The 15,837-nt window shown below is 44.5% G+C and overlaps 1 protein-coding gene across 1 annotated transcript in view; it reads right to left on the reverse strand.

The window, feature by feature from the left end:
* Window positions 1-9,735, reverse strand: part of TMCC3 (transmembrane and coiled-coil domain family 3) — a 248,014-nt gene extending 238,279 nt beyond the window's left edge. Inside the window, exon 1 of the mRNA XM_050935607.1 lies at window positions 9,544-9,735. Within this exon, the coding sequence (XP_050791564.1) occupies window positions 9,544-9,549 (6 nt within the window). The 5' untranslated portion in view covers window positions 9,550-9,735. The remainder of the gene's footprint in view (window positions 1-9,543) is intronic.
* Between the last annotated feature and the right edge of the window lie 6,102 nt (window positions 9,736-15,837).

The raw sequence follows: 15,837 nt of genomic DNA on the forward strand, positions 1-15,837 counted from the left end.
CATGCTGGCTGGTGCATTTGACCCTTTGTTAGCAGGCCTGGGTGTGTCCTGCACTTTAAATCTGCCTGGGGATACAGCAGTTTAGAGTGCAGTTCTATTCTGAGAAAGCTGTACAAATGGCACTTTCTTACCCAAGAGATCTAGATGCTACCTGTGTAGAGTCAGAGTTATATCTGCCGACTTAAAATCATTAAAACATATTTTAGTTCCTTGACTCTTTTTAGCCATGCAGAGCTAAATAGGTGTCAGATTTTATTTCTTCCTGCACCTACTTATTGGTTTCCCTCAGAACCTTTCCACCTCTTCTGTCTAGAAGAGCGTACAGTAGACTTGTTACACATTTCCCTAGCTGAGCCACTCACTGAACCAGGTGAGTCACACACTTGACTGTACTGTCATTAGCCAAACAAACAGATAAAACAAAGTTCAGTGGGCCCTAGCAAAGCTCTGAGACATGACTTTACATAACAAAGAGGAAGAGAGGGAAAATGCTCATTTAATCCCCTCACTTTCCCCCCCCCATGCTTCCTTACCAGCAATGCAAGCAGGTTAGGAGAGACCAGCAGTAACAAGTCACACAGGTGCTTTTGAAAATAACACCCATATCCTTAAACATATTGAAACCATTGGGAATTAGGCACCTAAATATCTTTGAGGAGCTCAGTCCAAGTGGCCCAAGTCATGTGACTTAAGGGTTAGGCATTACAACCCTAAGGTGCAGAGCCTCAAAAGGTACTTAGGTGTTGCTCCACTCGGCAATGCAATGCCTAACCCCTAAGTGCTCAGCTGTCTAGCGGGCTCCTCAGCCCTGAGCCAGACACTCAGGCTCTGCATACAATATATGGGGAGAGTTAGGTTCCTATGCAAGGGAGCCTCAGAAGCCAGCAAGCTGAATGAAGAGCCGCTTAAGTTAGCCAGAAGCGAACTACCAGAGATGGGTGAGGAGAAGGGCTTAGGTGACTACGTGGTTGACTGGTGCACCTGGCTGATGGGCCAGAGAAAGGTACCTCTCACCACTAGGGGTCTTCAACAGAGAACCCCAGCCTGGAGTTAGGTGCCCAAAGTTGGGTCACAACCACTTACATACCCCATGCCCTAGCAGCCAAAGCCATCTCTCTCTCTCTCCTGCTTGAGACCTCTCACACTTGCTCGATGCATTTCCCCAGTGCCTCCAGCCTTCTTTCGTGCAGGTGAGTTTCAAGTGGTCTGAATCCAGCCCTCCTGCTGCTTTTGACAGGCATCACATCTAAGGTGTGCTCAGAGCACACCTACAGGATTGGGCCCCCTGGCAAAATAGGCATTCCTCTGCCCAGTTTGAGAATCTTCTTTCAGGGCCTTTGGCTTGAGCTCAGACTCAGAGCTGCTCATTAGCTGTGGAGCAGTGTCAGGGCTTAGGCAGCTTTGAAAATGCCAAGCAGTGGAAACTTAGGTACCAACAGGGTTAGGTAGCTCAGCAGTGGCTCTGAAAACCTCAATGGCACTTAAATGGGGGACTTAGGCACCTTAGAGGATCTAGGCCAGGGGTTCTCAAACTGAGGGTCAGGACCCCTCAGGGGGTCATGAGGTTATTACATAGGGGAGTCACAAGCTGTCAGCCTCCACCCCAAACCCTGCTTTGCCTCTAGCATTTATAATGGTGTTAAATATATAAAAAAGTATTTTTAATTTATGAGGGGCGGGGGGTGTTGCACTCAGAGGCTTGCTATGTGAAAGGGGGCACCAGTACAAAAGTTTGAGAACCACTGATCTAAGCCTAAATCACTTTTGAAAATTTTACTCCAGAAACATAGGAAAACAATTATTTAAATCTACATGCTAAGAATGCTGCCTAGCTCTTATATAGTGCTTTTCATCAGTAGATCTCAAAGCACTTCACTATCTTTCATGTATTTATCCTCACAACATCAGTGAGGTGGGCAAGTATGAGGGACAGAGGGGCTAAGTGATTTACCCAAGGTTGGACAGAAGTCTGTGGTGGAGCAGGAAATTGGACCCATAAAAAGGATAGAAGTTGGTGTGGATCTATTTAGGATGCCCCATGTAAGCCAATTTACCCAGTTTCCAGCTCAAGGCCATCACACACATAGCAGTAACTGTCCAGCATGAACAATCTCTGTTTATAATGCAGAGCACACAGACTTGCTTTTCTATCTTACTACAGGTTTTCGATAGCACCCATCACCACTGTTCTTGAGCTACTTTATCCCCCTAGCCTTCCTCACTTGGCTACCATGGTTTCCTTCAAATCTTGGGAGATATTTGCCCCCGCTCCCCACACACACATTTACGCAATGCACAACCTTGGTGGAGGGAACAAAGGAAAGTGCTGCACAGAGCACATGACCTGTTACCAGCGACTGGAGCTGTGGAGAAAAAGGATGGCAGGATGGATGGGAAAGCTGGGCCCCTAATAAATTAGAGTCCAGAGGGAGGGAGCCTTTTGTCCCAGAAGAATTAGAGGCACGGAATATTCTATATATATATAAAAAAAAATAGGCAACACTAGTACTTTCTATTGCAGGGGATCTATGAAAAGAGGCAATTTAAAACTTCAGGTTGATTTCAATGGACCTTCTTTACCCATTGAAAACATCTTTCTAGGTTAAGGTATTAAGGTATTTTCCCTGGGCACAGAACGGACATTATGAAGATGTCTACAGAAGCTTCAGTGATGGGCACAGTGTTAAGAACTTTGGGCTTGTTTCTTACAAAGAAATATTGCCTGTATGTTAGTCCTATTAAATCTAATGCTTAACTATGCTCATGGACTGGAAATACATGTTTATGTCTTCTGAGGGGGCCAAGAAGAGGGGCTTTTAATTAAAGTCTCACTGTTACCTGATCAGAGAGTTCCCCCTCCAGTGTTCTAATGATGCTGACGCGCTACTGGAGAATTCCACAAACACCTATGTGAGAATGACAAAATAGCACCTCTCTCCTAACAGGTGCATCAGCATCCACTCCCAGTTTCCCATGTAGTGGCAGTGAAAGTGCAACTCTACACAACAGGCTCTGAAGAAAAGCCAACTGCAAGCACTAATCAAGTAATTAACCTCACTAGTTTTTAAGATGGAGCTTGATAACTTTATGAACAGCCTTATATGACAGAGTTTTTCGTGACAGCAGGGGACTGGATTCAATGATCCAGGAGAGCCCTTCTAATCCTACACATCCCTGGTTTGTTTTAACAATAGATTTCCCCCCACTGCAGCCAACCCTGTTTGTGTATAGATCTATTCATTCTGATATATCACACCCTTCTGCTTCATGTATCTACGTGCCTATAGGTCCCTCATTGCTGCATCTAATTGACTCAAATTAAGAAAACAGAGTGTCTCCCCACAAATAAACTGTTCTTTCTCTCTCCCCATTTTTCCCCTGCAGGAGCAGCTGTTAATATTTAAAGTAGGACAGAAACTGGGTAGCAAAGGTTAAGAATATTAAATAGTAATAAACACAGAAGTAGCAACCTTGATCTCATGCCTTTTAAACATTTTCATTCAGTCCAGCTTGGATCATCAACAGGATTCCTCCTCCCGGCAAATATTCATTTCTTGTCAATCTCTTTTCTAAGAATGGATTTAATCTATACCAGTCATCAGCTGGTGACATCTTGTCAGGCTGAATTGCTGTAACAGAATTTACTATGCAAACAGGTTTTTCTATTCTCAGAGGAAAACAAATGAGAGACACAGGAAAAATGCCAAACAGAGAGGCAGTAGCCAATGAGAATTTAAATCCAAAATGCAGCTTAGTGTTCTGGGGACTGAATGTCTCAGCTAAACAAACTGGCCTATAATTAGCTGAATTTACCTTAATTCAGACAGGGAGGTCATCCACTGAAAGAAGCTGGGGGAAAGCTCAAAGAAAGGAGAACAGCGAGGACCAAGAATTTGGTTTTTCTGTGGCTGCCTGGAAAACCCAGTTTCTCCACTCTTTTCTATTAATTCCATCTAGCGTCACTCACCGGGTGACCTGACTATTAGTGAGAACACTGACCAATTTGTTTGGCTGATGGAGCAGGGGCAGCACTCTCTTCATTTCAATATTTTTTTCTTGGTATATTTATCTGGGAGGGCTCAAATCTACAGGAACTGGGGCAGACATAGGTGAAGATGGAATGTAGAAAATCAGATCTTCAACTGGTGTACTTCTTTGAAATCAGTGGAGCAATATCTATTTAGACCAGCTGAGAAATTGGTCCACAGTTTCACACTGTTTAGATATCAAAGTGATGGGGGGCGTGTCTTAGAAATACTTGTGTGTGTATATTTTTTATAGACAAATGTGTGTGTGTTGTACACAAGAAGAGCATAAGAAATCCGTGTGAAATGCTTACAACACCAGCTTTAACTAACATGGCCAGTCTTTGGGCATATAGGAAAGGATTGTGGCTGCCGCCTCATTCCTAGGCATGGTTTGGAAATATTATGCAGGCATAATATTTCAAAGGTCACTAGTGATTTTGGGTGCCTGGGTTGGGACACTTTAAAGGAGCCTGATTTTCGGAAATACAGGGAACATTCACCCTCTGAAAATCAGGCTTCTTTAAGGTGTCGAGTTCAGAACGCAGATGATGAGGTACTCAAAATTACTAATCACTTCTGAAAACGTAGACAATACTTCGTCTACCACCTTTGCAAATGTTTTGAGGTGATAGGCCTTTTCCTCATTCTTCCTTCCCAGGTTAAGCATCAGTGGCTTCCAAAATTGAAAATCTCTGCAGTATATCAGAAATCACAGTGGTTCGTTACCATCAAAAATATCCAGATTTGCCTGAATCCACGTCTTCTAGAATCTAGCATTGCTTGCCCCCATCATTTTTCCACCCTGATCCCTATTTTTCATTGTTGACAAGACACTGTCCTACACAAGAGCCTCTCAATTAAAAAAAGAAACAGGTGCCAAGCATTTCATTATGTTGCAGTTTGACTGTAGGCCTGGCTGGTGGGTTAGAAATAACAGACGGAGAAAAAGACTAATATAATAAGTGGTTTGTATGAAAAAGTGTTGAAATAATACAGCAGTGAAAGTCCCTTGGGGATTTCTGGCAATCATAAGTAGGATTAAAAACAAAAAGTTTACCTAGAAGTACCATTAGAATTATTATTAAGCCATCACTTTGTAGCATCTAGTGGATAAAAGGGTGAGAAAAAAAAAGTTAACAGATTTGTCAAAAACAAAGTCATGCCAAACCAATATAATTTTCTTCTTTGAGAGGGTTACTGGTATAACAGATTAGGGAGTGGGTAAGCAGTGTACACAACTCACCTTGACTTTAGTAAGGCTTTTGATACAGTCCCACATGGCATTCTCATAAGCAAACTAAAGGAAATATGGTATACATGAAAATACTAAAAGGTGGGTGGACCAGTGGCTGGAAAAAAAAAACAAAAAAACAAAAACCTGTACTCAAAAAGAGTCGTTATCAATGGTTCACTGTCAGATAGAAAGTGTGTCTAGTGGGATCCTCCGGGGATCTGTCTTGGGTCCAGTACTATTCAATAATTTTCATTAACTACTTGAATAATGGAGTGGAGAGTATGCTTATAAAGTTTGTGATAACACTACACTGGGAAGGCTTGCTAGCACTTTGAAGGACAGGATTCGAATTCAAATCAGCCTTGATAAATTGGAGAACTGGTCAGAAATCAACAAAAAGAAATTCAAACCAACAAGTGCAAAAGTACAACAATTTAGGAAGAAAAAACCAAAATGCACAAACATAGTGGGGAGTAACCGACTAGGCAGTGGCACTGCTGAAAAAGGAGGATTATAGTGGATCACAAATTGAATGAGTCAACCATGTGATGCAGTTGCAAAACAAGGCAAATATAATTAAATCAAAATACAAAAAAAAAAATCATGCTTCAGTTCTGGCAAATAGACTGAAAAAAATATTTATCTAGATATAATCAACAGGGACCAGACAGCATTTGTACTAAACAAGCAGCTAGCTACTGGACAATTTTCAAAGTCTTAGACGTGATCTTCTTTGCAGACTCTACCATTAAGCCTCTACCTAATTTATCACTAGATGCAGAAAAAGCTTTTGACAGAGTAAACTAACAGGTCTTAAAAAAAAAAAAAAAAACACAACACTCTAGATACATTTGGGTTAGGCTCTAAATTTCAAAACTGCATTTCTGTCTTGTATTCCAACCCATATGCTGCTACTATAAGAATAAATGGATGTCAGAAAATTTCCCCCCTTCTTAAAGGCACATACTAAGTATGCCCTTTATTGTCTCTTATTTTTGCTATGGTAACGAAGTAATTTGCCCAGTTGATCAGGAAAAATCCTAGCAAATAGAATTACAATAGGAAACAGAACACAAATTAGCGTTATGTGCAGACGCCATAGTATTGTTACGAATCCACCTCACAGACTACTAGAATAGCAAGAGGTCATCTTAAAATTTGGCAGAGTATCTGGATTTAAACTAAATTATGACAATCACAGCTCCTTGATATAGGTGTGGGCTCTGATCTACAGAAAGAGCAAATACAAATAGATAATGTCTTAGAAATGTCTTCTTGGGTACCTCACTGAAAAGATACCAAGACATATATAATATTAGTTATACTCCTTTGATTAAGAAAAATCTAAACCTCTGAAAAATGGTCAAAATATATAAATTTCATAGTTAGGCAGAATTGCAGCAGTTAAAGTTGCTCTCTTATCCCAAATTAACTGCCTTTTACAAACTCTTCCAGTTTTAGTCCCAGGAAGTTTCTTAGCTCAATAGCAACCCATGATGAATTAATCTGGGGAAATTAGAAATCCAGGATTAAACAATCTGCTTTGCCATGGCTTTTGAATAAAAGGGAGAGAGACTTTGCCACACATTAAGCACCAATATCAAGCTAGTCAGATCAGAAAGTTAAGTTACTGTATAACACCAAACCCTAGTAAACAGTGGGTAGAGATCGAACAAGTTCACTGCTGTGCAAACAAACTCTACATGATCTCCAGATAAAGAAATCCAAGAGGATAAAATGAATACAACCACTCTTTTATGAAAGCAACAGTAGAAATTTGGTATAGTTTATTTAGAAAACTAAGCCCATACCCATCACCTCTAACGGCTATAGTAGAGAATATAGAATTCAAACCCAAAGCCTGGGAAGTTTTGACATTTGGGACCTCACAGGTATATCAAAATTCAGCCTACTGGACTTTAGAGACAAAGTATTTAAATCACTTGATGAAATACAACTTGCAAAACACCAAAGTTTCAGTACATCAATACCTACAGTTTAGACATTTTTCACCATACTCCCACAAAATGGCAAACACACATAAAATTGACAGAATTTGAAAAAAAACTACTCACTACAACCATAAAACAAAAATGGCTTACTGTCCATTCTATAAGTAACATTTAGAGATTGCTTTGTAAAGGACAAAACTATGTTCATGAAATGATGGAAAATTGACAGACACCAACTGAAGAGTGGGAGAACACATGGCACAATGGTCCCCACGCTTAAAAGAAAACTACATTAAAATTCTATTAGTGTGTTTAGCAGGGATACCCAACTCCCCTTAAAATTAAAGTTAGTTTATAGTACAGGGATGGGTAAATGCATCTAAATGTAAGAAAAGCAGAATTCTGGATCTAAGCACAAGACAACGAAAGACTGACTTTCAGCTGACAAGGCAGAAGAGGGAGACTAAGAAGAAAAGCTGCAGCCACAATATGTGATCATTATCACAATGAAAGAAAGCAACTGGTAGCAGGGGGACTTCCATTAGCCAATTTATATACTAAGTTTTACAGTTTTAATAGAGATAGAACTGAAAGCCTTGTAAAACTTGTTTAAGAGACCAGATTGTTAATAAATACAATAAAAATAAAATACACTAAAAATCCCAGCCGAAAGCCAGGAGAGAAAGCCAATGAAGCCACCTAAGTTCTAAATGCAAGCCCTCCTCTAACATCACGCACTAGAACCAAAAGTATTTATTAAAAAGAACATCTGTTGAAAGGCTGTTCACGCAGCTGTTCTTCATTATTAACTTCGTCACTCTCCAGAATACTAGCGTCATCATCATTTTAGGATGAGAGTCTCAGCCCACATTAACACCCTAATTATGTCACTCACATAGCTGCCTCTGTCATGGTGGAACCCTGCAAGGTGACATAAAACTAGTCATAACTTCAGAGATAATTCTGGAGCAGTCTCGCAGAGAGAGGGGCAGTGACTGGAGTACATTATAGAATAGGATGGTCCTGCAAAAGTATCTGAGAACAGCCTTTGGACCCCTAAATGGGCAGCCCCAGAATCAGGGATGTAGAAAGGGGACTCAGACACCTTTCACCCATAACTCCCCTGGGTGCTACATGCAGTTCACTTTGCCAAACCCAGGATCTGGACTTTGATATTAATAATTTAAAGTCAAGGGCCTAAACTTGCATTTCTTTCTTAGGAAAAAGGAAGGGGGGGCGGAGGAAAAATAAATTCAACAAATGAATTAATTGCTCCACATTAAATCACAGTGATGGGCTAGAATTAGTCAGCTTTCTTTTAGAGCTCTCTTGCCCAATCTGTCCATGAGCCACACTTCAATGATACAAAATGCACCCGGGAGGGATTTGTAAAATAGGTTACTACTGGCACATTTCAGGATTCTGTAAAAGCAGAAGGTGCCTTTTCAGAATGAAGGAAGTGAAGCAGAATGTGCCAACTGCCCTAAGCTAGGAAAGTAAAAACAAACAATGAAAATAGATAGCCAAAGTAAAACAAACAAGATGATTGAGGCTATGCACTACTGGACTGAGTGCAACCATCAAACTCCAGCCTAGTACAGAGAGAAGGACTAGAGAAGGCACCAGGATACCTTCATCATCACTGCACAGCAGAAGCAGAGAAGGCTTAATGACTGAATTCAGTGGACGGCTTTGCAGCTTCAGCTACTGTTAGGTGCTGTAGTTATCCAAAGCTTAAATGTATAACATTAACTGAGGCCTAAATGCATAGCACAGTATGTGACACCACCACAAAATGAGGAAACAAGAAAGTGCAAAAAGCATTGTTAAAGGAATGAATCAGATTAGATCACAAAGCCCAAATGGATCTATCAGCTTCCTGATGTAACCAATTTTCAGTACTTATGGGAACTCTAGCTTGGGACAGCCCAGAGTTAAACTTGCATCAATAAGGAGGGACAACTGAGAAAAATAAGCTCAGAGCTGTAAGGGCCTGATCCAAAGCTCCCTATTATCAAATCACAAGACCCCATTGACTTTAATAGGCTTTGGATCAGGCCCAAAAGAGAGGACAGCCATGCAGCGGCATCAAGCTGCAATTCACACCTGCACATTTTTCTTCTATACCTCTCTCCTCCTCCTCCAACAGTAAAATGCCTTGTGTGCATGTTGAAGTAAATGGCATTAGGTAGCAAGCATCTATTGCACAGTATGAGCAATGGAGAGCTGTCCAATTTCCTGAAATCTCTTCATGCATGAGCTACTACAACAATGAAATAATCTGTGGCTGTGCAACAACCAACAGACGCATGCAAGAAAAACCACGCACCAACATTCACGGCAGATGGCTGCTTCCAAGACCTTATCTTCTGCTGCCCAGCAATTCACTCACAGGAGAAGCTTTCACCAATTCAAATCACACCATATCAAGCCCTTCACCAGCTGGATTTGCCTCCAATTTATACCAAGATTTTTTAGCCAGCTGTGGGGCCAGGAGGTAGAGCCCTTTTCACATTCTCAAGCTTCCTAAATGCCATAAACAATAGCATGTGCTGCCAAGCTGAATCAGACTCTGCAAAAGTAACATCAGTTTCAGTACCTGCAGTCATGGCAACTAAATTCTAAAAGGAATTAATTAGAAGAGGCTTCAGCTGTGAGTGGGAAAGTTTCACTATCAGAGTTGGGGCTTTAGTGACCCTCAACACTTTAATCTCTGACAATCTGAATCTCCCAGTTTAAGTAGGGAACTAGATCTATAAAGTATTAATTCCTCTGATGATTTTGGAGAGTTCACATTAAGCAAACCTCTGGCTATGTCTACACTGCATAGTTAACACAGGTGACTGGCACCCAGGTCTGAGCACTCAACTGAGCCTAGCCTGGGTGTGAGTGTCCCCACAAAGTCCTACTCACATGACTGGGTCCTCACTGTTTCTATAGGCACCATGGGGGCATATTCCATGGTTCTTCTTGCAAAGATACTCTAGGAATCTCTCTGAGTCAGTTGGGTCAATTGCAGGAGAATGAGTCTGTCCTTCCAGGGGAATTGCCAGTGCTTAAACTAGAGGATGGAGGTGCCAAGGGGTCACAGGCCTGGCCAAATACATAAATACAAAATCAAGCTGGTCTCAGTAGGGCACCCTTTAAGGACCCTCCTACGAGAGCTGCTACTCCCAGATGATGAGACACCCACCCTTGTTTCAGAGCACTGGGAATATGGGAAGGCACTGGAGGACTATCAGCACTTGAGTGATTCAGCTTGGGCCCTCACTGCAGAGTGGATGGGTTACTAACCTGAGTTACGGCAGAGCCAGGCTCTCACCCACACCTCTAGCCAGGCAAGCTGCTCTAATGCTTAATGCATCTCTGAACCCAGGTCAGATGTTTGTTTGAATAGCAGGAGAGAGTTTGAGGCTAAAACTAAAATTAACTGTGAAGGGTAGAGAAACTCTCCCTGGTTCACCTGATTAGCATGGTGACATTCACACTGCAGGTTAGCCCATTGCTTTTTGTCTCCCCTCCCCCTTTCCTTAACAGATGCATTTCACATATCACAACTCATTTGCTGTTCCAGAGGGAAGTGACACACTGTAAGACCAGGGCTGCTATGAAAACAATGTGATTTGCTACTGCTCAGGCTCTGTCCTGCTCACCTTCTCTCGCTCCACAGACAGGCACAATTGCTGGCCTGTGAGGTTGACAGCGGTCACAGTGCTCCAGCAGACACAGGAAACAACTTGCACAGACTGATCCTCCCTGACCAGGGCTCCCAACAGCCCAAGCCAGCCCAGCAATGCTTCCAGATGGCTGGAATGCAGCGCTGCAGCCAGGGCCGGCTTTAGGCCAATTCCACCAATTCCCCTGTATCGGGCCCTGCGCCTAAGAGGGCCCCGCACCCAGTGGCAGAGCTGTTGGGGGGTGGGGCAAGTGGTCAAGAATCCCTTCCCTGGCTAGGAGGCTCCTTTTTAATATTTACTCACCCGGCAGCGCTCTGGGTCTTCGCCGGCGGGTCTTCACTTGCTCTGGGTCTTCAGCAGCACTTCAGCGGCAGGTCCTTCAGTGCCACTGAAAATTCAGAGCAAGTGAAGGACCCGCCGCTGAAGACTAGGAATGCCACCCAGTGAGTACAAGCCCCACATGTTTTTTTACGTGGTTTTTTTTTTTAGTCATCCCTGCCTGGACCCCGTTGAAACTGTTTGAATTGGGCCCCGTGCTTTCTAAAGCTGGCCCTGGCTGCAGCCTCAGCTAAGGCGATGAGAGCTGTACCCAGAAGGGAGCCCATAAAATACAGCCCACTGGCCCTGCAGCCTCTGGCCATGCTCCACTCCCGGCCCCCCTTAAAGCAGTCAGTGGGGTGGCCCTGCTCTGGCTGGTCACATGCCCTACACTGGGCAGCCTGGGGGATGCAGAGCGGGAAGCTGAGAAGAGGCGCTGCGGCTCCTGCACAAAGGTGAGGGGATGAGGTGCTCCCTCTTAACGAGGTCTCTGCCCCCAGCCCCACCTGAGCAGACAGTGGGGCACTTACGCTTTAGCACGCTCAGGAAGCCTGTGCCCTATGCCCACACGTAGGCTAGCTATGGGAAACCAGCGCCAGCAATCCCCAGGGCTGCAGGGGGTCTGGCCCGCCACATCCCTTCTCCCCCCCCCCCCCCGACTCATTATCCTGCCCAGAGCCGGACTCTGCAGGGCTTCCACAAGACTCGTACAGCGCAGAAACTTCAGCAAGTGCGAAGTAGCCAGGAAAGCTCATCTTTGTAATTCATGAAACGCCCCCACTTACACTTCCCCATCCAGGCCGGGGGGCTGGTGAGCACAGCTCGGCAAGTGGGAGTCACACAACACCCCCCCCCCCAGAGCAACTAGTCCGGACACACGGTGCTGTAGCTTTGGGATCCACATTGAACTGAGGTTAAACTGCATCCTGCAGAGCCCCGTCCCCACTCGCTCCTTCACTCCAGAGTTAGTTGCGTGTACAAACGACACCTCCCCCTGCACCCCCATTAAACAGAGCAGATGAGCCCAAGACGCTGACACCTGGGAAGCCCACTCAGGCAGAGGCTCAAGCTGGGCTCCTGGAGCCCCCGAGCAGCCAGACCCACACAGGGCAGCCAGGAGGCCGCTCCGTGCAAAGCCTCGCGTGCTGGTGGTGGGCGAGCAGCGCTGCTCACAGCCGCACATGGGACCGCTCCCACTTCTTCTTCCCCAGGGCCCAGAGATTTCCCCACACACACAGCTGATCTGGGCTGCCTGCAGCTAGCGCCTTCCCAGGGAAACTCAGCGTGTAAGGAAGTACTCAGCCCAAAGGATCCCGATCAGCCCGTTTCACAGGGGCAGAGCACACAGATGTCCTGCATCTACCCCAGCACCAGCACCTGTGATGCCAGTGTCATGTCAGTCTGATTTGGGCAGAAGTTGGCTTTTTGTTGGCTACCGTAGTCAGCGGGCACCCAGTCAGTCAGACACCTCTGCAGGTGGGGCCAGGGATCTCCCTACCCAGCAGCAATCTGCTAAGCCAGGGGCAGGGCACCCCTACCTTTCACAGCATGCTGGGCAGCCTGGGCCGAGCTCCTTGCACAGGTGATGTGCTCCCCTGGCCTCTCACTCCCTGGCAGACAACAGCGGCACATTTCTTGCAGGGGGATCTTGAAAGCACACATTGACTCCCCAGGCACCAGAGTCTCTAGTGGTGCTCCCAGAGCCCACTCTGCTTGCACATGTGTGTGGCACTCCAGTGCAGGAGCCCAGGCAAGCAGGGCACTGTTATTTGTAATCAACACTAACTCATAGTTCTACAACCCTGGGCCAGCCTACCTGACACTACAGCAGCAAGCAAGCAAGCAGCAGAGAGGAAACCACACAGCCACCAGGCTCCTCTAAGCACAGGGCTGAGAGGACCCAAGAACATGGAGCTGCAGATCCACATTTTTGCTCTACAGATCACTAGCCCTGTGCAGAGATGTTGCCCATTCTCCTGCAGCCAGGGTGGCCCCACTGGTGAAGAACAGCAGCAGCTGAAGCTCAGATGCTTGTGGAAAGCTGAGAATCCAGCAGGATCTCTTTCTCTTTCTCTTTCTCTTTCTCTTTCTCTTTCTCTTTCTCTTTCTCTTTCTAGGGCAGCACTCAGTTCCACCCTCACCCAAGGCTGTAGCTACCAAGACCCTATGTAGTCAGCCACTCCGATCATCAGCCAGCCACCTGAGACCTGCCTCTGGCCATGCCTGGCAGGGGTCAGCTTGGATTTGGAAGGAGAGAACAGCTGGTGCCTTAGGGGCAATTGGGGCAGGTAGAACAGCTGGAGCAATAGGGGAGAAGGAGGTGGAGCGAGCACCAGCTGGAACCTGGGGGGCTGCAAGGAGAAGAACTAGGGTCAAGAATGGGTTAGCTAAGAAAAAAGCCAGCCAGCTAGGGGAAAGGTTATGGATGGATGGGAGCTGCCTGCTTGCATTTCCTCTTGTAAAGTGCTGCTGGCAGCAGGCCCACTGGTGAGGGGCTTCATCTCTTATTTTATACAGGGCCGTAAAAATCCTAGGGCCAGCTCCACTGGAAAGAATGTGGGATCAGATCACGGAACCATATTGGCAACACTAGCTTTGCAGGGGATCTATGAAAAGAGGCAATTTAAAACTTCAGGTTGATTTCAGTGGACTTTCTTTACCTTAATACCTTCATAACCTAGAAAGATGTTTTCAGTGGGTATTTTCCCTGAGCACAGAATGGACATTATGAAGATGCCTACAGAAGCTTCAGTGATGGGCACAGTGTTAGGAACTTTGGGCTTGTTTCTTACAAAGTTATATTGCCTGTATGTTTGTCCTATTATGTCTAATGCTTAACTATGCTCATGCATGGTCATGGACTGGATTGGAAATACATGTTTATGTCTTCTGAGGGGGCCAAGATTTTGATTAAAATCTCACTGTTACCTGATCAGAGAATTCCCCCTCCAGTGTTCTAATGATGCTGACGCGCTACTGGAGAATTCCAGCTATGTGAGAATGACAAAATAGCACCTCTCTCCTAACACAGGTGCATCAGCATCCACTCCCAGTTTCCCATGTAGTGGCAGTGAAAGTGCAACTCTACACAATAGGCTCTGAAGAAAAGCCAGCTGCAAGCACTAATCAAGTAATTAACCTCACTAGTTTTAAGATGGAGCTTGATAACGTTATGAACAGCATTATATGATAGAGTTGTTCATGACAGCAGGGGACTGGACTCAATGACCCAGGAGATCCCTTCTAATCCTGCACATCCCTGGTTTATTTTAACAATAGATTTCCCCCCATTTCAGCCAACACTGTGTGCCTGTATCTATTCATTCTGATATATAGCACAGCACCCCTCTGCTAAGTGTATCTAAGTGCCTATAGGTCCCTCATTGCTGCATCTAATTGACTCATCAGTTAAGAAAACAGATTGTCTTCCCATAAATAAATTGTACTCTTTCTCTCTCCCCATTTTTCCCCTGTAGGAGCAGCTGTTAATATTTAAAGTAGGACAGAAACTGGATAGCAAAGGTTAAGAATATTAAATAGTAATAAACACAGAAGAAGCAGCTTGATCTCATGCCTTTTAAACATTTTCATTCCGTGCAGCTTTGATCTTCAACAGGATCCCCCCCAATATTCATTTCTTGTCAATCTCTTTTCTAAGAGGAGCTGTCCCTTTGAAGTCAAGAATTCTGCTAAAGGCAACTTCCTAGGCTTAAAGCCAGGCACCTGCTTAAGTACCTTCTTGAGTCAAGACCATAGAAACTAAAACTGTGCACTCCTTTGCCCAGCCTGTCCCTGCTGACAAGAAGCACTGAAAGTTTTTCACATTTCACCATCAGCTAGAGACAAATCACTTTTATTATGTACACAGTTATGTGGGGTCAGGAAGGAATATTCCCCCAGATCAGACTGGCAGTAGACTTTCTCTGTAGAGTAGGGTGCAGGTCACTTGTCAAGGTTATCAGGATCTAACTCACTTAATGAATTCCCTGCCATTGCAGGAGCCTCGGGCACTGGTGCAGCTCAGTCCCTCTTGTTCTCTGCCTCTGGCACATAATAGTCTAGCCTCCTGGCGGCTGTAATACTTTGGCCTAATTTCAAGCATTGCGTGGTGGTGGCCTGTTATATACAGGAGGTCAGACTAAACTGGGGTTCTCAAACTGGGGGTTGAGACCCCTGAGGGGGTCGTGAGGTGTTAGCCTCCCCCCCCAAACCCCGCTTTGCATCCAGAATTTATAATGGTGTTAAATATATTAAAAAGTGTTTTTAATTTATAAAGGGCAGTCACACTCAGATGCTTGCTATGTGAAAGGGGTCACCAGTACAAAAGTTTGAGAACCACTGGACTAAATGATCTGTTGGTCCCTTCTGACCTTAAACTCTTCATTTCTGTAACAGTTTAACAACAAAAAAAATGGCACCTAATACAACTTGAAAATATTTTAGTGAACAGTTCACATCTTTTACTATCAATAATGCTTTTGTCTGAGTTAAAAGTTCTCAAGTTAAAATAGTAATTCATCTGGAAGTTTAGAAAGATATTCAGCCTTGATTAAAAAATAAATTCAAATGATAATTAAAGGTTGTGGCTCTCGCCCGGCAGTGCATGGCTGTGAATCATTGCTTATTTG

The sequence above is a fragment of the Gopherus flavomarginatus genome, chromosome 1 (genome assembly GCF_025201925.1).
Source record: "Gopherus flavomarginatus isolate rGopFla2 chromosome 1, rGopFla2.mat.asm, whole genome shotgun sequence".
Classification (NCBI taxonomy): domain Eukaryota; kingdom Metazoa; phylum Chordata; order Testudines; family Testudinidae; genus Gopherus; species Gopherus flavomarginatus.